Below are 23,911 nucleotides of genomic sequence, written 5' to 3'. Positions count from 1 at the left end.
GAGAATTCAGGGGAAGAGATGAAGAGGGAGAGAGGGAAGAGCTGCTTCTCTTTAGCTTTGATATTCATTTCATACAACCTGGACCTTTCCAGCATTTTCTTCCTGTTCTTTCCTGACTCTTCTTCAACATCCAATGGAAAAAGAGTTTTTTTATATGAAGAAAATTTGTGAAAACCCATGGAATCAAAGTGGCAGTTATATTGCCACTGTGAGAATGAAATTCTTCTTGTTTGGTTGGTTTTTTTCAGAGAAGGTCTGTTATCAGCTTGGGGTGCTCTCTCCTTGCTGGTGTTTTTAGTCTTTCGGCCACATGTGAGGGGCTGTGAGCAATGGGTTCAAAAAGGAACTTAGTCTGTCTTCAGCCTTGGAATGTATGACCAGTGGAGAAGTGCCCTCATGTATATTTCCTGTTGGCCAAAAATCATGATCAACAAGACTGTCTAGTTTTGCTTCTATGTCCAAGTGTAATTTCAAATAACATTTTAATAAACATATTCAACATAGCAAGAATGGAAAATTCTGGTGTAAGACAAAATAGAGATCAGCTGTAAAACATAATCTAATTATACTCACATATTGTCGTTCATCTGTGAGCCAGGACATTTTATGTAAAACAGTAAGTGATACTTTTGTACCAAAGTATCAAAAGTGATACTTTTTGTTGTTAAATTAGTACCCCTTTTCCTGCATGGCAACTTGTTTCAAAAACACAGATTATTAGAGATTTTACAGTTGGCAATTGCTCTCTCACTTCACACAATGAAGAGTAAAACGAAAGGGTACGATTTCTAAAAAATACCCAGAGGAAGAAAAGTTAAACTGCCTCCCTGGGGTTTCTTATTAAACCAGAATTTTGTGTGTTATGGATGAAGAGATGGAGAGAATACATGTACTTTTATAAACATCTTCCTAATGAGCCTGGAATGATTACTTTTGTTCCTGGAAGGTTAATATTTGGGGTTCCAGGTAGGACCATAGTTATTTCCTAGGTGCTGGGGATTCAGCAGTGAACAAAACAGACAAAGAACCTGCTCCCTGGAATCTTGTATTGAAAACATTTGATTTATAGAACAAAGCAAAGCAAACAGATATTTATTAGGTCAGCTAGTGATTGGTCCTATGGGGCAAAATGAGCAGAGTAAAGAAGGGTGGTGAGTGATGGGGGGCGAGGGAGGCGTTCCTATTAGACTGGCATTGGGAGGGTCCCCTGCTGCAGTGGAGCAGAGATCTGACGGGTAGGACAGGGTGAACCATGAGCTCTACAAAGAGTAGTCCAGGCAGGGGGCCATCACTGCAAAACCCTGAGGCAGGAGCGACCTTGTTGTATTTGAGGAATGGCAAGGAAACTATTGTGGATGGAGAGGAGTGAGAGAGGGCGGAGGATAGGAGATGAGTTCAGAGAGTAGAGGGGTCAGGTAGACTCCTCTAGGACTTAGCATGGCCTTAAGTGTTAAGCTGAGCTGGAACAGGATCCGACTTACCTTTAAAAATGTTCCCTCTGGCGGCTGCTCTGCTCTCACTTCTTGGCCTAATTTCCTGTGTTGTTTAATTTTTATTGTGCACGACAATTCTCCAGAATCTATGTTGAACATTTTCCATCTCATTTGTGTAAAAGCATTAGCTGTCTCGTGTAGTCTGAGTGATCTCATTCAAATAAATTCTGTTTGAACTGAATTACTCCATACAACTCTTAAAGACAGTGTTATTATAGAAATGTGTTACGTTTTGATTGTAAGCATTTCTTGAATACCTCTAGTTATTACTGTCAATCATTTTATCATAGTATCCTTGTACTTTGCAGCATGCGTAATAAAACTCACAAAAGTTAGTACCAACATTCTCCTCTGCATGAGGGAAGATGGAAGGTAGGAAAATAAAGAATACTTGTGACTTCCAGTAGAACACTATTGACCAAGTTATGTTACTCAGTTTATTTCGCATTATGTAATTGTGAGAAACAGTGTCTCTCATCATGTTCCAAATATTGTGATGGACAAATTGCTCATTGATATAAATGTGATAATATAATTGTGGGCAAACTATCATGTTTTCTTCTGCAATGAATTTCATATTAATCTCTCCTCCCCCACCCCCTGCCCCATCCCTTGCTTCTAAAATCTAACAGATGTGGACGAATGCCAGGCCATCCCTGGGCTCTGTCAAGGAGGAAATTGCATTAATACTGTTGGGTCTTTTGAGTGCAAATGCCCTGCTGGACACAAATTTAATGAAGTGTCACAAAAATGTGAAGGTAAGAAATATCATGTTTTGCAGTTCAGGGGTGGAGGGGCGGGCAAAACCCAAATCAGTGACAAGCTTTTTTGCAAATTGTTCCTAAATCCTTCTGTCTTTGTCATTCCTGTGAATGTGTACGTATAATATCCTTACCGGGAATAATATGCCTTTCTGCTATTGAACCAGAAAAAGCCTGCAGCTTTTTCCATTTTTATAGACCCAAAATAGGAGATCCATCTGAATCAAATTAAATATTAAAACATGAAATATTTTTGAACCAATATTTGGGTTAAGATGTTCAAGATACATGTTTTTGTATAGTTCTAGAGACACGAATTTAAATTTGATCATTACATATCATTCAGAATGACATATCTTCTGTTGTTTTTCTAGTCAAAATGTATGTTCGATTTTTTTTTTCCTTTGGAGAGATCTGTTAACCCTTATATTTATGCTCCTAGTACAAGTTTAGGATTTCCTTTTCTGCCTATCAAATGGAAACCTTTTAATGTTAATCAAACAGAAAAATAACTTGAGGTAAATTTATATATTTGCATTTAGTTTATAGATTGAGCTTCTAAAAATGTGTGTACAGAGAATGTCTTCCTATTCACCACTTCTGCTATTTGCCAAAAAGAGCCCTGGCTTCCAAGTGTAATAAATATTGGTTTCATGAGAGGGAAACATCCAGGAAGTAACTAGGCAGCATTGAATTCTTTTCTTTAGTGAGTTCATGTACCTTATATATGTAATGTCTGAAAATAATGTAACAGCATTCTTAAGGCAACATCTCTCATCAAGGTTAGCAGAGAAGACTTTTTCCTTCATTCTCAACTCATTGTCTTTGGGGTGATATAAGATTTCATTTAGATGCAAGCACTTTTGTTGAAAGCAGTTGCTGTTGTATCTATATTCCTAAACCCTAGCACTGAGGAATACTTCATTCTAAGTCATTTGTCAGGAATTGGCTCATTAATCTTCTTTGTTGATCTCCAGGGTATATCATACATGCAAAAGGCAGCTTTAAATCTGAATTACATTTAAGAAGTTTAACATCTACTTGCCCTGAAACTGAGTAACTGTGTTAAAATTATCTTTGTGGGTTCGAGTTGTTTTTAAGTTATTAATCATCCTATAATTTATAATGATATGTTCTTGAACATGTTATAAACAGTTGAGGTAGCTGTGAAAAATACTTAAGTTCTTTCCAAAGATGTAGGGCTTCTTAAGTTTCAATGAACAATAAAATTGACTCTCTATAGGCCAATGTAATTTAGAAGTTATACTGTGGATTAAGTTAGAAGTAGAGAATGTTGATACTGAAAGGGCAAAGAACTTACCTGGTTTCACCCTTTTACGTTATATATTAAGGAACTGTCTTGGGTGTGTTAAGCACCCTGAGCGAGGTCATCAGACAGTGCTAAAATTTACTTCCTTTTTTTAAATTAATTTTTATTGGAGTATAGTTGATTTACAATATTGTGTTAGTTTATGCTGTACAGCAAAGTGAATCAGTTATACATATACATATATCCACTCTTTTAGATTCTTTTCCCGTATAGGTCATTACAGAGTATTGAGTGGAGTTCCCTGTGCTATACAGTAGGTCCCTATTAGTTATCTATTTTATATATAGTAGTACGTATATGTCAATCCCAATCTCCCAATTTATCCCTCCCCCCTTCCCCCTTGGTAACCATATTTGTTTTCTGCATCTGTGACTCTATTTCCATTTTGTAAATAAGCTCATTTGTATCCTTTTTTAGGTTCCACATGTAAGCAATATCATACGACATAAAATTTACTTCTTTTGATTCACACTCTGGTGCTTGTTGTACCATATTATATTGTCTGCTTTCCTGGATGCAAGCCATTACCTCTACTTTAATAACTCTATATTTTGGAATATTTAAAATATTATGGTATAGATTTCCAGGTATTATCATATATATCTTTTATGACATTAATGAGCTCTTAAGGTTTATTGCATGTAAAATCCACATCAACAATGGGTCATTTTTAGGCTTTCTCAGCTTACTATATTCAGTTTCAAGAGATGTAGTCAGCTTCAAGATTTAGGGCAATATACTTCCTATGGCTTGTCCAGTCTGTGTTGTGTTTTCTGGAATTATGATAGCTTCTAGTTTCAACTAGAGTTGTTTTCCTGTGACACTTTCTTTCACTCAGACCAGTCAATTAACATCAGTCAGGATTTCTCACCTTCTCTCGTTGTGAACTAGATAGAAGATGCACAGAATTAATGCTCGGACTGAAAGAAAAGTGATTCAAAATCCTTTTATTAGTGCTAAGAAACCTATTATAGTAGTGTGACCAATGGACCAGAAATTCAGGCTGAAAATTACTTAATCCTGTTCCACAATTTTTTTTTTTTCCGGCTACATATTGAAGTCAGTAGCAAGATAAAAACAGAATACTTTTGGCTAGACCTCTTTTTTTTTTTTTCTCTTTCCCATCTCCTGTTATATTAAATTCAGATGATGGGTTTTTCCCCTTCCCTTTAATTTTTCTATGCAAAATTGATATTGGAAGAGAATGTCTTGTTATAGTACTGCATTTATTCTGGCCTGGAGACTGGTTTGGGCATTGTTGCCCTGCCTTACTCTGGTAGGAAAGCAGTCGGAAAGTCCCCTGAGAATGCTTGGTGAGTGGGTCCCCTCCTTCGACTTCCTGGCCCTTCTCCAGTTCCACCACCGCACCATGGGAATGGCATGACTTTGGGCCTGGGGTGAGCTCCAGGCGGTCAATAGAAGGAATTCCAGAAAATCTGACCCCCACCACAGAGAAGATCAAGAGCCCATATATGCCCTAGGAAGATGGTCAGGCCACGGTGGGGTTCTGTGCCCTTGTGAAAGTGGTTCTGGCACCCTTGCCGTTACTTTGAGTGGCTTTATTTTTAACTTGAAATAGACTATTTTATTTTGTTTGGTGATTTACAATTGTTTTGAAATTTTCATTAGAGTATAGTTGCTTTACAGTGTTGTGTTAGTTTCTGCTGTACAGCAAAGTGAATCAGCTATACGTATACATATATCCTCTCTTTTTTAGATTTCCTTCTCATTTAGGTCACCACAGAGCCTTGAGTAGAGTTCCCTGTGCTATACAGTAGGTTCTTATTAGTCGTCTATTTATACATAGCAGTGTATATATGTCAATCCCAATCTCCCAATTCATTGAATGGCCTTTTAAATGTATCTTCCTCTTGACTTGGAGTGGAAGGAACTGGGTACCTGGAAGCCCAGAATAATTTTTAAAAATTCAATCAAAAATTGGTTTCAGCCAATTTACAAGATGCTTACCTTCACGCCGTCAGTGATGGTGAAAGCAGCTTTGTGTGAGATCGTCCTTTTGCAGAATTCTCCCTTACTTCTTAAAATGTCCCCCTTTTCCCAAAACTTTTTGAAAATATCATGTACCTAGTTTTATATAAACACATGCAATTTAGGCACCTTTGAAATGTAAATTAGCGAGCTGAAGCGATTAAATAAAAATTATTAAATTTTCATAAATTTAAGAAGAAAAAGATTGAGATTTATAGTTGTGACTTGAGAAAAAGGGAAGCAGAGTTCACGCCCGCCTTCGTTGTTGATTTTCCCAGTGACTCTGGAGTGTGCCCCCTGGAAGAACACACGAGCCTTTTCTTTTTGGAAACCAAGTCCATATTTGCATAGGTTACTGTGGAAGGAAAATAACAAATAAAACGCGTAATTAAAGGATTAAGTTTTATTTCTGGAAGAAGTCCCTTGGATTCCTAATTAACCACTAATATTTTGGGATTTAGATTAACACCAGCCCAGCCTTTGGCAATTACAATACTGTGTGATGCAAAGGACTTTTTAAAAATGTAACTCTTAAATCTAATCTCTCCCTGCTATGGAAGCCAAAAAACTTTAAGACTTCCCTTTTCTAAAATAATGGCCTGTTTATCTGATGGCTACTTGCTATCAGGGACTCTTATCCTGCCAGACACCAAGGAGCATTCCTGGGACTACTTAACCCATTGCTATCTTGGGGCTCCATCCTCTGCAGGTTTGGTGCAGGCCCTGATTCACTCTTCAAGGTCACCGGCTCCTATCCAACTGCTGAACAGAATCTCTGTGGTATAGGCACAAGAGCCCTGGGAATCAGGTAGACCTGGGCCGAATCCTGGCAATGTCCCTCATCCTCCGTGTGATCTTGGATAAGTCAGTTACCAGCTCTGAGTTACATCAACTTTCAAATGAGGAGATTGAACACGATTATATCTGGGAGTTCTTTCCAGTTCTGCCATCAGGCCTCCATCTCCACATTTCTCACTGTTTCTCAGTCGGGATCGGACAGCTGGGGCTACATGAATAAGAAACCATGCAAACTGGCATGCGTGGTGTGACTATAAACTGGTAATAAGGCTGATTTTTTTTCAACCTGACTTGAAGTATCAGCTTGTTTGTTTTTTAGTCACATATTTTACATTGGATTTCAGGTGTCTAATAAAGCAATAATAGTAGTCTCACAGGCTCGGTGGCATTTATAATTATTAGTATCACGTATTGCTTTTTAACAGCTGCCACAATTTTCAGTTGATTTTTTTCTCACTTTGTTAGCGATCTAGACAGTCAGGTTAACTGGTTTCCCCCGTCTCTCAGTCATGTCAACATCCATGATCTTGGATGGAGCTCCTGGAGAGCTGGGTGTCCCAGGGATGCCTGTCCCAGAACTGGGACCCAGCTCTATCCCATCGGCCCTCCACAGTCCTTCCTCCCCTCCCGCTAGAGGAGCCCCAGGTTAGGGAAGAGGCCAAGGGATGGGAAGAATGCCTGGAGAGAGCAGATGAGACAGAGGGACAAGAAGGAAGAAGAAGAACAAAGGACAGGGCAGCAAATCAGGAGGGAAGGGACCTACCATTTGTGTATCTTCTTAGGTCCACAGCAAGAAGCCAGTGAGGCCATGGGCATAGCTACTGCCAGCAGCTCTGTCCTGCCCCAAGGAAACAGGGGGAAGTGTTCAGAGCACAAAAGTAGCTCTTCCCAGCCAAGTTCTACTCCCCACCAGGCTCCTCAAACGGATTTACTTTGACAGTGGCATTTGATACAGACTGACTTACAGAAACGCTGAGAAATCCACTGATCTCAAATTCTCTCCTGTGTAGGATCCCTGACATTCTAGTAAAAGGTGACAAACACAGTGTGCTAAGAGCCTGGAAAAATAATAGATTAGTATGAATGAGTTTCAGAGTGTAAGTGATTTTGTGATTGAAATGCTTTATTCCAGACTTTTATTGTCAGGGACTCCCACCATGGCCTGCTCGTGCAATCAGAACTCACTTCCCTTGCTAGGAAGTGATGGGACTGAGAAGCAGGGTGGTTCAGGAAACTAGAAAGGCCCTAGACATGGAAAGGGAAAGGGTGTGTCACTGAGGAGAGGACATTGAAGGGGCCATTTAATAAGTTCCTTCAAATTGAACAATTTGGCCTGGTGCTTTTAGCTTTATCTGTGTGACAAGTAGGGACGTACACTCTACGTTGTGTTTCCTGACCTGCTGACCTTTGAAGGTGTGCACCCTAAGTGGAAACCCTGCCCCTTCCTCCTGCCCAGCCTGTGGCTGTTGAAGACTTGGATTTAACATCACTTTATACACGAACCTCTTTGCTCTTGTTTCAGGTTTTACATGTGCTAGTTTTCTGAAGGCCTCAGTGGAATGCAAGAGCTGTGCCTAGGCACCAGAATTCTAGAAATCAGGTTCTATGATCGTAGCTACAGTGTGAGGGTTAGATGAGTTGACACCCATAAAGCATTTAGACAATGCCTGGCACTCAGTACATATTAATTCTTCTTCTTCTCCTTATCCTCAGTAAAGGGTCCAAATCTAACGTAGCCAGCATGTGAAAGAAGATGTTTCCTCCACCCTGCCCAAGTTAATCCTTGTTTTTATTTTTATTTTTTTTTAATTAATTATTTTTGGCTGTGTTGGGTCTTTGTTGTTACGTGCGGGATTTCTCTAGTTGCGGCGAGCAGGGGCTACTCTTCGTGGTGGTGTGCGTGCTTCTCCTTGTGGTGCGGAGCACGGGCTCTATGTGCACAGGCTTCAGTAGTTGTGGCTCGCAGGCTTAGTTGCTCCGCGGCACGTGGGATCTTCCCGGACCAGGGCACCAACCCCGTGTCCCCTGCATTGGCAGGCGGATTCTTAACCACTGCGCCACCAGGGAAGTCCCAGATTCTTGTTTTTAAATAACTTTTTTTCTGATATATGCTGTCACTTAACCTCTTTGGATATTGATGTCTACTAAGTGTCCTTAAAAAGGATGACAGCAGTCATTTATACAAACAAGTAGAAAAATGTTCCTTTCAGTAGACTCTATCTGCTCACATGATTTTTGATAGGCATCATGTGACTTAGACATTAATTTTTAGGGACCTTTTGAGAAAGGTGCCTTTGTGTTAATACCTTTGTGTTATGGTTATAACCTCCTCTCTCGTTAGATGAGGTTGTCAGATCCTCTAGGCTCTTTGCTATACTTGTTTGGCTTTTTGTTGGTTTTAGGTAGTAGTGTGGCTGGTAAATACGGAAGGATCGATGTTAAAGAATTGCCTTAAAATGAGCCTTGAGAGTATGGTTAGATTAAGTTCTAGACCCTTAGGCTCTGTCCTTGGCTGTTTCTCTGCCTGACTTTCACTGACTCCACAGTGACGTTTGTATCTGTCGGAGTAGAATATGCACCTTTCCCTTATACAACTTCACAAGGATGATCTTGTGTTAGCACTGACCCCAACATAAGCAGTGACATATTGCTTGGGTTAGCCTCTAGCCTAGCCTAGAAGAATGGGGGTTTTGCTTTTTAAAAGGTTAAACTGCATAGAAACAGTGTCACTGCTGTCTTTTTGACTAACAGGGTGAACTTGAGTCAGAAGACACTTGCACTCTATTTTGGTCCACTTAGAACTCTATTTTGTTTTACCAGTGAAGAGCAGTACTTTAACTAGAGAAGAAAAGTTCTTATTTTTAAACTACCCACACTGGCAGTCTGGCCATTGCAACGGTTCCAGGAGGCTTGGGTCAGACCGCCCCTCTCCCTAGGTCAGTGCAGAAAGCCCCACTTGTCTTAGGGAAGAGGCCACGTAGATACCTTGGGCCCTGAGTTCGCTTTTAACCTAAGCAGGACATTCTCAGTTTCTTCTCTCCCCACACTGGTGCCACATCTGTCGACAACTGCCAGTGTCTGATTGGGGCTCTTGAAAAGCTCTCCTTGAAGGAAATGGTCTGATTTGTCTAAGTGACTTTGACTGCTTCCTTAAGGAGACCCAGTGGCCTCAGGCCCTGAGGACTAACCACAACTCTGACCTCAGCCGACCCCACAGGGAATTGGGGAATTGGAGTGGTTTTCAGAGTTGCGCCCTTTGGGGCGAGATGACCAGACCATTGTCCTTCCTCCACAATCAATCGGTGGATGTGGGCGCCTGGGAAGGTTGTAACCCCGGGTGAGGTTGCTCAGGCTGCTCAAGGGGTCCCTGAAGGAGCTGAGAGCTGGAGGCCATCTCCTGACAGCACTCCCAGATCTGGGACAAGTCATTTCCTGACAGAGGATTTGGATGAAGCATCTCAGCGTCCACCACAATTCACTCTCTGAACCCAGAGAAAACCATTGTAGTGGCAGTTTGGGAGCCCCTGAGAATACCAAGTTAGCCACGTCTTGGTCAGCAGTCAGACCACGTGGTCTCCTCTGTAGGATTTCAGTATCTGTGGAAAATCAGATCAAAAACAAATGCAGGAAGTGATGCAGAATATACAGTGGCTAGAAAGGGAGCTTAACTCGATGTGCAAAACACGAAGAGAAAAGGGAAAACAAAATTTTAAACAAAATATTTGGAATATTAGCATGCTGTAGGGACTTGAAACGACAGTACCGTTTTAGATTTTAAAGGCAGAATTCATTTCATTTTGCTCTAATCTTTCAAATTTGGTAAATTCCTTGGGTAAACCTGTCTTGAGAGAAGAAACACCCATTCTTTGAATTAACTATTTTATAGGCAGCTTTTATTCTCTAAAGATTGCTGTTTCTGGGAACATGATTTGATGAGTGTTACCTCTGAATTCTTGTAATGATGGACGGTTTTATACTGTGTTCTACAAATACTGAAACTATTCTTTTCATTCCAGATATTGATGAATGCAGCACTATTCCTGGAATCTGTGAGGGGGGCGAATGTACAAACACAGTCAGCAGTTACTTTTGCAAATGTCCCCCCGGTTTTTACACCTCTCCCGATGGTACCAGATGCATAGGTAGGTGTAATTATAAACATCATGCACAGTTTATGTAAACCAGTTCCATAATAGACATCAGTCTAAGGGAGACAAAATTTGTTAAGGGAGACATATAATTTCTCACTTGAGGTAAAATGTGCTTTTATGGAAGTCTGTTAAATAGTTGACCACCCTCTTGAAGAACAGAGGCAACTGTGGTCTTGTTTTGGGATTTTTGCCTCCCATAAAGAGATGATCCAGGAGACCCTACAGATAAACTCAGTCTAAAATTAACTTTGCAGTTATGTGACCGTCAGACCTTGAAGCCATCTTTGACTCTTCTCGCTCTTCACCTCCACCTTCAGTCATTTCCCAGGACCTATGTTAATTTAGATCTGAAATTTTGCAATAATCTTTTAATTGCTCTCCCTGCTTCCTGGCTTCCCTACATTACGTCTTGTCAGATTTATCTTCCTAAAATGGTGCTTTGATTAAATAACTCTCCTGCTCAAAAACCTCTGGTAGTTTTCCATTAGGATTTGGAAATTAGTGGTTTTCAGTCTATATCCCATGGAATCTTCAGGTGCTGCAAAGCCCTCTAGGGATGCTAGGGTTGGAGAGGGGGACAGGGCAAAGGGGGAGGCTGAGTGGAAAGGGTTCCTGCCTTCCCCTCCCGCTTCATACACACACGCCAGGCAATTTTGCTTTTATCTGGGTGGGTGTTTGTTAGGCTATCCATATTTTGCTATTACAAAATATCAATTAAATAAGTGGTTCTGTTGTTCAAAAATATAGATCTGACAATAGCTGGATTTAATGGTTGCTAAGAGTTCCTTCAAAGTCCAGTATTCTAGAATAAAGTTCAAGTTCAAAAATGGACAGCCCGATAGAGAAGGAGCTTCACTCTGTGACCCCTCCCAACCTTGCTGACTTAGCACAGTCACTGCTTCTCACCCCCAAACAGGCCATTCACAGCAATTGCTTCATTCATGTTGCACCACTCAGAACACGTTCCCCAGTGCAAGCCTCCTTTCACCCTCTTACTCAGGTTCTCTATCTTTGAAGTTGTCCCAGATCAGCTTACCTGAAAGCAGTTTCCCCCCCGAACCTAAGGATATCTTATTAGAAATGGTTTTATAGGGAAATTCTGTGTTTCTGTATGTTTTTGTCTCCCTAATTAAGTTGTAATTCTCCTTAGAGAACAATAACTGCTAGCCTTATATTCCTGGTGGTTCTCAGCACAATTCCTTGCATGTAGTAGGCACTCAGTAAGCATGTGTTGACTATCAAAATAACTAATCCCTTATTAATAGGGCCAAGCTGAGGAGCCTATGGCAGAAGGCCTCAGAGGAAAGTGAAGGCTATCTTTTGATGTTTGTTTCTGGCCCATAGTTTCAAAGACACGCAGCTTCACATCCTCACCACAGGCCATGAATTTCAGACCAAAACAGAATTGCACTTGAAATTCTGAATTCCTTTTTAGTTAGTCACACATAATAAAAGCTGAGGGCAGTCTCTCCGTTGACATTTGAATAAGTACAACTCATGAGGGAAACATATCTGGACTTTTCCTTAGAAGCAATGGTTGGTGGCACCCAGATTGCCTGATTTTCCAGAATCTATCCATAGATCTTGGAACTGCAGTGAAAGGATGGCAAGTGCAGTTCATGTAGCTCCTTTTTCTCCCCAAACTGTCCCAATTAACACATGACCTCCAGTGGATATGCCTAGCAGAAGTCCTTTCCTGGCCAGATAATAGGTAGATTTTTTTTTTTTAACCTTCAAAGAGAGCCCCAAACAGCATTAAAATGATTAATCCTTTTAACACATTTACATATCAGAAAGTTGACATTTTTAAAGTTCTTTCCTTTTTACCTAATATACCCACGCTAACTTTTACAAAAGAAGGGAACTAAGATTCCTGGGTCACCTCCTCGGTGTGAGGTATTTTATGGAAATTATTTGACTTAAGGTTCAAAACAGTACTGTAGATGGGAAGAAGCTGAGCTTTGGGAAGTTTAGATAAATAATTTACTCCAGTTGTTTAAGCAGTTAATAAGTGAGGGAGCTGGGATTCCAACTTGGGCTGAGTCTACAGTCCGGACTCCGCCCATTGCTTCCTCCCAGTGACCATCGTTTGCTTGCCATACCCCTAGGCAAGCACTGTTCCTCCTTCCTTGGAACTTTATGAGACCCATAATTAGCAACTTACATAAAGTGATCCCAATGACATTTCTGCCTTCCCTACTGCCTGCCATGGTAAACCACAGAGACCCCCAAAATTATCCCCAGTGGCAAGAAAATATGTATAGTCTCCAACTTTTAAACAAATCCAAGGTTTGTTGGCAAGTTGGTTATTTGGAATTAGTGGATCTAACCAATAGGAAACCCCACGTGTAGATAGTGGTATGTGGTATCTTCCTTATACATCTCTTTTAACCATGATATTCAAACTGTTACCTTCTGTTACTGCATTCTGCGACTCTCAGATCTCACCAGTTCTAACACTGCCTTTGTCGTGTAAGTGCTGGTAGAATTATTGCATTTTATTTTTGGTTTTGTGATCTTTGTTTGGCACTTTATAATACTTTGTGTAAGGCTGTCTTTTCATATTAGTGTGTTCTGTCTCATCAATTCCCAGGACTCTTAGAGATGTCTGGCACCTAGATTGGGCCTCACAGCTCCTAGCTGCTGGTTGGCCCCAACAATGTTAGTGATTGGTTAGGGGAGAGCTGCTGACAGGCTAGGATGACCTGCAAACACCTACTGATATTTAATCCATCATATATTTGTTTTGATGTGATGTGATTTCTGGGTCCTGAGAGTAAGGCCAAGTGATTCAGAAGTGGAGAAAGGAAGAAAGTTTCTTACTCCTTTTCTGCCAGATGTCTTGGTCAGGACAGATTTAAAATAGATGAAGGTGTCTAAGGTTTCTCCAACCTTCATTTACCTCCTCTAAGTCGTACCATGCTTCTCCCTCAGCTCCCATAGATCTTCAGATTACTTTAAAGCTACCCCTTACCCTCTATGCAAAGCGATCCAGCACCAGATGATTTCCTTTCCACTTCCTTTGGCACTACCATCTGATGACATGGAAGACTTCAGGCTGGCATGACCAAGGGTCAATTCCCCTGAATGGTTCCTGCTTTTCACAACTCTTCCCACTGGTTTTCTTTACAATTATAAGTTGTGTAAATGTGTGTATTCTTAACAAAAGCTCTCCTGCCAAAAAAAAAAAAAATTGTAAAATGATTATTGTATATGCAGGTGCCATTTATAAATCAGGAACTGCCAGCAGCCCAAATGTGCCTGGTAATTCTTCCAGTCCCACCACTCACCATTTTGTTCCAGAGTCTCCGACCCATTGATTTATCATATAAGTCAGCCAGCTGGGCAGTAAAATAATGTCATAGATAATTTGCAAAATAATAGATATAAGCCCATTAGGAGCTTGCTGTTGGCAGCTGTGGGTCCCAGTTTTGCTCTGAAAGATGGCCCACACTGAAAATTGTACATACAAATTTTGGTCAAGTGTTTATACTGGGTTTTGACCACCAGATTCATTTGAAGCTGGGATATAAGCCAGTTTTGAACATCTCTTCCCATTCTTTTTTTTTGTGGTACGTGGGCCTCTCACTGCTGTGGCCTCTCCCGCTGCAGAGCACAGGCTCCAGACGCTCAGGCCCAGTGGCCATGGCTCACGGGCCCAGCCGCTCCGCGGCACGTGGGATCCTCCCGGACCGGGGCACGAACCCGTGTCCCCTGCATCGGCAGGCAGACTCTCAACCACCGCGCCAGCAGGGAAGCCCCCTCTTCCCATTCTTAACGGCCTTTGGTTTCCATGCCCCAATATTAATCCTGGGGTATATGAAGTATTAGTGTCTTTAAGGCAAAGCAAATTAGGAAGCAGGAAGTTCTATTTCTCCCCCTTGTGCACAGGGGAGGTGCCACCCATGTCTCCACAGAGCATTCTTTGTCTGCACTCCCCTCTCCAGCCATTTACCCTGGACCAGGCTGGAGTAAAACTTGTTCTGCCTCTTTGCTGAGGCTATTAGTCTGACCAGAGGTGCAGGAACTGGGACCACAGAAAATTTCTGGAAAGCACACTTACACTTGCTAGTGGTTTAAAGTACTTTTTAGAAATAATCTCGTATCCTTTAAAGCTGACCCGTAATTTTCTTTTATGGTTTGTCTAGGTTTGATGTAGCCATCTTCACTCGACATTAACAATTGAAATGTTTCTAAGTCAGCCTTGGTATTTTCATTTTATTTCATTTTATTAATTTATTGCAACCTTCAAGATGTTAAGGCTTTGTGTTTTTGAGAATGATGTAGGTGAAAACAATGATAGGGATGACCCTGTCTGATCAAATGATGGTTAATATGCAGACTTACAGGAAACATGAGGACAGATTTTTGACTACAAACAAATTCTTCACCTTACAAAAGGATTTCCCAGTTATATTCCTTCAAATGACAAGCGTATTCAAAATACTAGTTACATTTCAAAACTTATTTTATAGGAACTGTACAGAAATACATTTTACTTAAAGAGAGATACACCCGTAACATATGATAGTTAGATCAAGGGGTTCTGCACTTGGCTACCTACCTCCTCTATTCCACCACATGACCTCAAAGGCTCATGAAGCACTTAGGTTTCTCCTTTGTCATGGGCTCTTTTCTGGTAACCCAGAGGTGTACTTCAGTGTGTCAATGTTGTCACGTCAATCAGACATGATGTAACCCAATAAAAGTGATATATAGAAATGTCTTCCCCTGTTGCTTTGAGAAGATACCGTTCTGCCACCAAAACAAAGTTCCTTCAAGAAGTATTGTATCCTATAGCACTAAGAACTTGCAATCATGTACATTTTGAACTTGTAAATAATTAGTGCCTTATCAAATCTGTTAGGGCCCCAGGACAAAAGGAAACCTCACTTAACGAGCAGTGGATCTGACTGCAAAATGGCTCGTTCCTTTAAAAAAAAAAAATATCTCACACGTCTGACTCACGGTTTCAGACTGAAAAATAAGAAAGTTCTTTTAGAGATGTAACCTACAGTGCAGACTTCATGTTGTTTTAAAATAGATTTATATCAATATTTGTCTAAAGTGGCTCAAATTAAGTCGTTTGAAACCAAGGACAACACAGTCTCCCTTCAGTATAGAGACATGTCTCTATACCTAATTAACCATCACCGCCAGTGATTTTCTTCTTCTCTCTTTTCCTAAGACCCATATGGTTGTAATCATTTGTTCCCACCTTGGGGATGGAATGTGGGACTTGGGTCAAGTGTACCAGCTCACAGGGGCAAAAGGTGTGAGATGGAGGGATCTCTGACTGAGCGCTCACAGCTTAGGGCTGAGTGTCAGCTCATCCTGCCCGAGCCCCACTGGGAAATGTGGAGGTGCTGGGGCAAAAGAGTGTCGTTTTACGTTTGATCTCAGTGATGTGTATGGGGGTTTCTTTGTCCTCTCAGATGTTCGCCCAGGATACTGTTACACGGCTCTGGCAAACGGGCGCTGTTCTAACCAGCTGCCGCAGTCTATCACCAAGATGCAGTGCTGCTGTGACGTCGGCCGGTGCTGGTCTCCGGGGGTCACTGTCGCCCCCGAAATGTGTCCCATCAGAGCAACGGGTAAGAGCCCTTCCATTTATCCAGAGTATCTCTGCTCAACCCCCTGCGAGCCCAGGGGCAATGTATGTGCTGCAGATTTAGTGGAAACCGGGGTAAGTGAATAACATTCCAGAAAATAAAAGAGATGGCCTTCAGGGAAACTTCCCCAGGTAATGAACAGGGGAAATACAGAGGTCCATACAAATGACACTGTTCGCAGGTACCGTATCTTACTTAGCTTGCGTATTAACACTGGGTAGCAACCTGACCAGTCAGAAGAACTGGTTCCTTCCTAGTCTCCTGTATTTCTTTTGTATCCTCAAAAGCTCAGCAGAATAAAACTCAACTCCCTCAGAGCCTTTCAGGTGAGTTATTCGGGATACACATTTCCTCCTTCCCTAACGTTTGACACTCTCCTCTTCTTGGTTGCCAAGTCCTGTTGATGTTTTTTTCTTTTCAATTTCTCTTTTCTGTCATATTCATTTCCACATAAAGCTCATTTTCTCTCATCTGCACTATTGCAGTAGCCTCCTAACTGGTCTTTGTGAAATCCACAGCTGCCACGTAACATTTCCCAAAGCCTAACTCATCTGAAATTCAGTTTTAAAAAATTGTGTCTGGGGAAAAAGTAGAGAAAGGTGTCCAGAAAATTTTTCGCAGGATGAACTCAGGCAATATCCAGTGGTCCAAGTCACTCCATTTCTTGAAAATAAAATTTTACTACTTAGCAGGGCATTTAGAGTCCCTAAATCTGATTCCCGTTCATCTTTTAATTCTTGTTCTTTATAGTAGCTTTATTTTCTAATTAAATGATGCAATCCAGCTTTCCTTGAACCCAGTCTGAGCACTTCTAAACTCACATATTCTTTTTTCTCCAAACTTCTCCCCCGTTCAGGTCCTTACTCCCTACTCCCCACCCCTGCTACCTCTGCCTGTTATACACCCTCTTGTTGGTTGAGATCCCTCTCAGATATGACCTAATCCCTGCACATCCCAAGACCACCACTGCTGAAAATGCTCGGTGCTCTAGGTTTGTACTGTTGCTGTGACACAGATCCCATCTGCTCAGGTCTGTGCCTGTGTGTGTTCATATCTAGCTTTTTTACTAGTTAATAAATCTCATTAGGGGGTTTCAGTCATCATTATAGTGCCTTATTCCTTCTAATTTTTTAACGCTTCTCTGGTACTTAGCGAGAACTTGCTGAGGGGAGGCATTCACGTACAGTGTACAACTTACTAGGTGACGTCTTTCCCACCAGTTCTAAGTAAAAATTGGGGTAGTAACTTCTTCTCAATCTGGTTCCTGAAAAGTATGTTTAAATCAGGAAATTTTAGGGGAGAAAATCAGGATGCGGATGGATGATTGTAGAGCTAATGAAATACTTCAGGGTGTGCTACTCACAGAATATGAATGCCCCATTATCATGGGTTATAGACCTGCTCACAGATGTTATTTTTAAATTTCTATTTATTACTGAGAATTATGTGTGTAGACTAAAGAAGCAAGAAAATCTTTCAATAAATTTTAACATATAATAGGTCATATATTTTGCCATATATTTTGACTGTCTCTTGCCTAAAAATATAAGGCACCCTTCTTAGTTCACTAGGGGGACCATTTAGTAGGTCACTGTTTAGAAGCACATGACTTTCTACTAAGACCTACTGCTTGGATACCAGGAGAATCACTTTTTAAATGTATATGTTAACTTAGGAATCAGCAGCATTGATGTGGATTCTTTCCTATGTTGAGACCTTGAATAGAAGAGGGAGGACTAGAGTAGGCTTAGTTGCTGAAGACCTACTTTGGGACTCATGGAGCAGAAGGCCCGGTCCCCCTATGTAACTTTGCAGGGAGCTGCTCTCCCAAAGGGTACCACTGAAAGATGCACAACCCTGAGACAGGCCCAGAGCAGAGCAGATGGATAGAGCAAACTAATTTGCAGGTAGGTGTGTTTGTTTGTTCAAATGTTCCAGTATCAGTACTACAGAGCTCTGGGTTCTTAACTTATGGAGAGTGATGACATAGGAAGAATTATTTCAGATTGGTCAGCTTTTCACTTTAAAAAAAAAATCAGTATCATCTCCGGGTTAAATGGAGATAGGAAAGTTGGACATCAGTTGAACAAAATCAGCCCCAGGTTGCTGATTCTGAATGTAAAGGGGCTCAACGGAAAGTTATTAAGCCAAAGAAAGTAGGAAAAATACAGAACCCAGCCCGATACACTTTCATGAAGAGGTTGAGATGAATTTAATGGCATGCTTAAAATAATATACCCACCTAGTTAGCAGAAATGCTGATAAGTGATCCAACTTCTTTTATAGAAATCCTAAAAGACTAAAAAAGAAAAAAGGTTGATTGGTGCTTGGAAGCTAATAAGTACAAATGCCATTCAATTAAATCCAATATAGTTAATAAATTCCTCTTCTGTGCAGTTTTCCAGGTGAGGCTGAGAGTGGGATTTCGTCATGAGTTAGACACGATCCTTGACTTCAGAGACTGCACAGTCATAGTGGTAGAGAGTTGGTAGAAAGCAGGTAGCCAGGAAATGTTGGGTATGGCACGTCCAGGTGATAATTCTATAAGGAAGATCACTGTGGTTTGACAACAGGGATTGTAGCATCCTGATTCAGGGAAGCAGAAACAATATATAAATGCTTTCCAAATACAGTCAAGTACTACAGAATCTTTGTGGGTTGAAATTCCAGAGAAACAATGCAGTAGTAGAATTCTCTGAAAACATAAACTTAACCTGAGTTGGAAATGTCAAGTATGATTGAAAAAGTTTTAGTAATGGACCAGAAAAAAACAACAAGGTACGTGGTAGCTAGGTATGTTTAGCCAAATGTAAATGGACAGAAGGTCCCATGAGGTTGAAATATGAATACATTTCAGTATGACATATCACTGTGTGATAGAATAAGTCAGATTCTAGTCCACAAGGAAAATAAAAATACTAGCCTAATTGCTATTAATGGATGAAGCTAGTATAAAAAGTACCTATGGGAGAATCCCTGTGTGACAGAGGTAATAAAATAATCAACATTCTGGAAAGAGGGAAAAAAGAAATTTTAAAAATTATATAGTTTACTTTATAGAAGGGAACTGTAACAAAATATGGCTATTTGTAGGAAACATGAAAATGAGTGGCTTTAAATGACGCCTATCTACTGATAACTCCAAAACTTAGCAGCAGCCCTGACTTCTTCTCTAGGCTTCAAACTCTCTTTTAAAACTGCTTTGTGACATCTCCATGTGGATGTCTGATATCTCAAAATTCATATGCTCAACGTATAGCTTTTACCCACCAAACCTGCTCCCATCACAGTTTTTCCCATCTCAGCAAACGGCACCAATGTCTACCCTGTTGCTCAACTGGAAAACTAGAAGTCATTCTTGATTTCCTATTCCCTCAGCTCTGACATTTACTCCTTCCCCAAACATAGCCCATTCATCTCTAAAATAATCTTCAAATGTGTTTACTTGTGTCCAGTTCCATCACTGGCTCCCTTGTCCAGCCATCCTTGTCTTGCCCTTGGTCTTCTGCAGCAGTCTTACCTCCCTCCAGTACAGTCTCCAAATGCCAGTGAGAATGATCTTCTGAAAATGTTCATCTGATCATGTCCCACCCCTGCAGAAGACTACCAGTGACTTCCCAAGGCATATAAAATAAAATCCAAGCACTAAAAAGTGTGCTCTTCAGAGTCCTGTGGGATCCACAGGTGGGAAGACTGGGTGGAGATCATGGCATTTTATTCTATTCTTCCTTGAGGTGAATTTTGACATAGGTAAAGACTTCCTAGGTTTTAGGAGGGACATGTGGTACACACTCTGGGGAGTTTGTTTCCAGTTTTGAATTATTGTTCCAGTCTGGTTGCTGCTGTAGGTTTTAGGAATGCTGACTTGAGGGAAAAAAAGCCAAGTCGGTTAGCTTTTTTCCTTTTCTCCAATTGACCTACGTGGTTTGATGATCAGTTCTATTCAAAATTTCTTTACAAAGTAAGGATGACTTCCATGGGCCTATGGCATATGCTACCCCTCAGCTGTTGTGTTGTGTTTTTTTTTTCCAGAGGATTTCAACAAGCTGTGCTCTGTCCCTATCGTAATTCCCGAGAGGCCAGGATATCCTTCCCCACCCCTTGGCCCCATTCCTCCAGTTCACCCTGTTCCTCCTGGCTTTCCTCCTGGACCTCAAATTACAGTCCCTCGACCACCAGTGGAATATCCATATCCATCTCGGGAACCGCCAAGTAAGAGCTCAAAAGTCATCTAATTACGTTTCTTGCATTAATCAGGTTAACTTTTTTGTTGTTGTTTATGCTGTTTAAGTCATTAAGTAAGTTTAACCAATCCTTAAAGATTTCATTTACAGAGTGTAGTATATACCTTTCTCAACTGGCCTATTGCATAAAGGAAAATGGGCAGTTTCATATTCTCCAGAGATTAATGTCCTCTTGCTATTGATGTTGTGGGAGAAATTTAAATCTGATTCACAGGATGAATTCATAGAGGAGGCATTAGATTACTCTTTGGGTTAAATATCATGCAAAGCAGTTTTGCAAATAGTTAAATGCCAGTAACTCACTGCCTTTGTTGCTTCCCTGCGCTCGAGGCCTGAGAGTGAGGCGGAGGGAGCGGTGGGGAGAAGCAGGCAGAGGAGCAGGCTACAGCGAGGCCGCGGTACCTGGCAGCGTGCGCCACGGTGCACAGGTGCTCTCTGTAGGCGAGAATGGAAACATGCTCTGTTGACGCCAGGCGACCTTTGCCCAGAGTGTCCTCCTTCCTTTATGATTCAGCATCTTGCCCGTTATCACTGGATTCAGTGCTGGTGGAAGATGCCCTAGTTAGACACAATTTTAATGAGGTTTCGTGTTATTCCTTCAGGGGTGTTGCCCGTCAACGTCACTGATTACTGCCAGCTGTTTCGCTATCTCTGTCAAAATGGACGCTGCATCCCAACTCCTGGGAGCTACCGGTGTGAGTGCAACAAAGGATTCCAGCTGGACCTCCGCGGGGAGTGCATTGGTACGTGATAGACCACTGGCTTGGCACCAAGAGGCTACTGCAGTGCTGTTTCATGACTGTAGAGGTGTTCTATGGCTGCTATAACAAATTGTCTCAAACTTAGTGGCTTAAAACAACACAGATTTATTATCTTATATTTCTATAGGTTAAAAGTCCGACACGGGTCTTTCTGGGCTAAAATCAAGGTGTCGGCAGGGCTGCGTTCCTCTCCGAGGCTCTTGGAGAGAATCCATTTCTTTGCCTTTTCCGGCATCTAGAAGCCGTGTGTATTCCCTGGCTGAGGGCCTGTTTCTTCATCTTCAAAGCCAGCAGTGTAGCATCTTCAAATCTCGAACTCTCTGGTTCTCTCTTTGCGTTCCTTCTAACACGTTTCAGGATCTTTGTGATTTTACATTGGGCCCATCTGTATATAATCCAGGAGGGATGGATTCCGCTGATTAGCAACTTAATTGCCCTTTTGCCGTGTAGCATGTTCACAGGTTCTGGTGGTTAGGACATGAACGTATTGGGGGAGGGGCATTATTATGCCTACTGTAGTGACTTTTAACTTTCATGGTAAAACACATTCAAGGCATTGCTGGTAACTCTAACTTAAGCCATCCTATCGAAGCCTGATCATTAAAATAAAGCGTTAGAAGTATCCCCAAATCATGAAACTTTGCATGGTTTACTAATTTGAGTGGATAACTTACCAACAGTCTCTAGTGAGCAAGGAACTAAAGCAAGGAACTTTAAGTCGTTGATAAGGCAGTTAAGCTAGTGAAGGAAGGAAATGTAACACAAGGATAATTTGTTGGATTGGGTAAGAACACCCAGTTGCCATCTAACTTTTTAAAAATAAACTGCTCTCTTAGGTCTATTATAAATCTCAATTCCAGGTATGAATCAGGCAGAAAGAAGTAGTTCTTGGTTTCTCATGCTCTATAGTTTCCAGGTGATATGAAAGCCCCTTCAAGTAGCTTGTTAAGAGCTTGTTAAGAGCTTGTTCAAGTAGCTTGTTCAAGTAGCTTCAATCCTGAGAGGTCATCCAGAGCTGGGTAGGAAAGGCAAAGGGAACGTCTCGCTCAGGGTTGTGAGATCAGACTTGCATCTGCCACAAGAAGCATGTGACTTCGGACAAGTGGGTTATCTTCCATAAGCTTTAGCTTCTTCATCTTCACAAACAGAGGAATAAAAACCAGTTTACCGGTAAGTAAACTGATAGCTGTAAATGAGTGTAAAACTAGTGGGAGCCTGTCTAGGGGCGGGGTGGAGGTGGTAGCAGCCTTGATGGTGGGTGAGAATTGCCCTTTAAGCAACAACAGCTTCACGGTTTGCTGTAATATTCATCGCGGAACTGAGAAAGGAATGCTTAGATATGGTTAGGTCTTCTTTTCATTGAAAAATTGAGCTTCAAGAGACACTCAGAATTCTGTCCAGAAGCCACTTCTGAAATATTAGTCTATTTGATTCCCTTATTTCAGACCCAAGGAAGAGAAAATGTTTATTGGCTTGGAGTGTTGAGTTGCTGTGTATTTGGCATTTTTCTCTGAAAAATGACACAGGAAAATAATACATTCTAACTGCTCAACCAGTTAAAGTGGCCGGTGACACCGTTATTGTAGTGGAAAGAAAAAAGATCTTTTCATTATGCTATTTATTTCTTAAAAGGAAAGTGTTTTAGCGTGTAAAGGAAACCAGTAAAATGGTCTTGGAGTTATGAGTTACTGCGATCTAATGTCTTACTGAAATATACTGTGTTTTGCAGATGTTGATGAATGTGAGAAAAACCCTTGTGCTGGTGGCGAGTGTATTAATACCCAGGGCTCCTACACCTGTCAGTGCCGACCTGGCTATCAGAGCACACTCACCCGGACAGAATGCCGAGGTACGTGTGGTCCTAGCTTGGCACGTTGGACATGTATGCTAAGTAAGGAGTTAGCTTTGAAGGAATTCCGTGGAGTCTGAATAACCCTTGTCGGGAGAGGCTAATATGCTCCCATTGCTTTTTTGCACTTAATTCCAGAAATTGTTACTCTGAAGGATAGCATCATACGATCTGGCAAACATTCAAGTTATTTTAAAAGATGTTTCTGTGCCTGTGGGAATATCTTCTTTTCACTTCCTTTTTTTTTTGCCTCATCACTGTATTGTCTTAACTTTTCATCTGAGAGCTAGGGAATGGGGTTGTCCTTTGTTGACACAGAAACTGAGAAATGCTTCAGGTGAAATTTTACGCAATTAATTGCTTCATGGAAAGGCCTGAAGGATAAGAAGTGCCTGTAAGTTCTTGCTGCTTATTTCGTGTAGTCAGCGGCAGCATCACCTGGGAGCCAGTTGGAAATGCAGCATCTCAGGTCCCACTTGAGACCTGCTGAATCAAAATCAGCATTTTAACAAGATCTTGCAGGGACCCTTACGCATGTGAAAGTTTGAGAAGCACTGCTATAAAGTTTCCTCACAAAAATTTCCCTTCCGATTTGTTTATTAATTGACTTATTAAGCCACCCAATATACCTCTTATTGGATGACTTTGATGTACGGAGTTTCTGAGATAGAAATAATTAAGATATGCGCCCCACCTCAGGGCACTCAAATATCTAAATCTCTATAAGTTGGGCACAGAATGATGTGTTATAATTGATCAGTTAAAGCCAGATAAAAGCAACAGAACTCTGTTGAAATTAAATACAAGGGAAGATAGGGAGGTTTGTATCACTTTAAAAATTTGTCAGCCATTAATGAGTTAATTTTATTTGCCTCTTTTAGCAAAAGTCCTTCATATTAGTTGAAGGCATACAGATGTTTTTA

The 23,911-nt window shown here is 41.2% G+C and overlaps 1 protein-coding gene across 3 annotated transcripts in view; it reads left to right on the top strand.

Moving 5' to 3' along the window:
* FBN1 (fibrillin 1) overlaps positions 1–23,911 on the top strand; it is a 256,463-nt gene that overhangs the window by 116,385 nt on the left and 116,167 nt on the right. For all 3 annotated transcript variants that reach the window (XM_060005191.1, XM_060005190.1, XM_060005189.1), the window contains 6 exons: positions 2,126–2,251; positions 10,388–10,513; positions 15,958–16,116; positions 20,167–20,346; positions 20,981–21,121; positions 22,869–22,988. In XM_060005191.1, the coding sequence (XP_059861174.1) occupies positions 2,126–2,251; positions 10,388–10,513; positions 15,958–16,116; positions 20,167–20,346; positions 20,981–21,121; positions 22,869–22,988 (852 nt within the window). The remainder of the gene's footprint in view (positions 1–2,125; positions 2,252–10,387; positions 10,514–15,957; positions 16,117–20,166; positions 20,347–20,980; positions 21,122–22,868; positions 22,989–23,911) is intronic.

Source organism: Delphinus delphis, chromosome 2, assembly GCF_949987515.2.
Source record: "Delphinus delphis chromosome 2, mDelDel1.2, whole genome shotgun sequence".
NCBI lineage: Eukaryota > Metazoa > Chordata > Mammalia > Artiodactyla > Delphinidae > Delphinus > Delphinus delphis.
The sequence above is the reverse complement of the archived record's forward strand: the minus strand, read 5'-3'. Positions and strand labels throughout refer to the sequence as shown.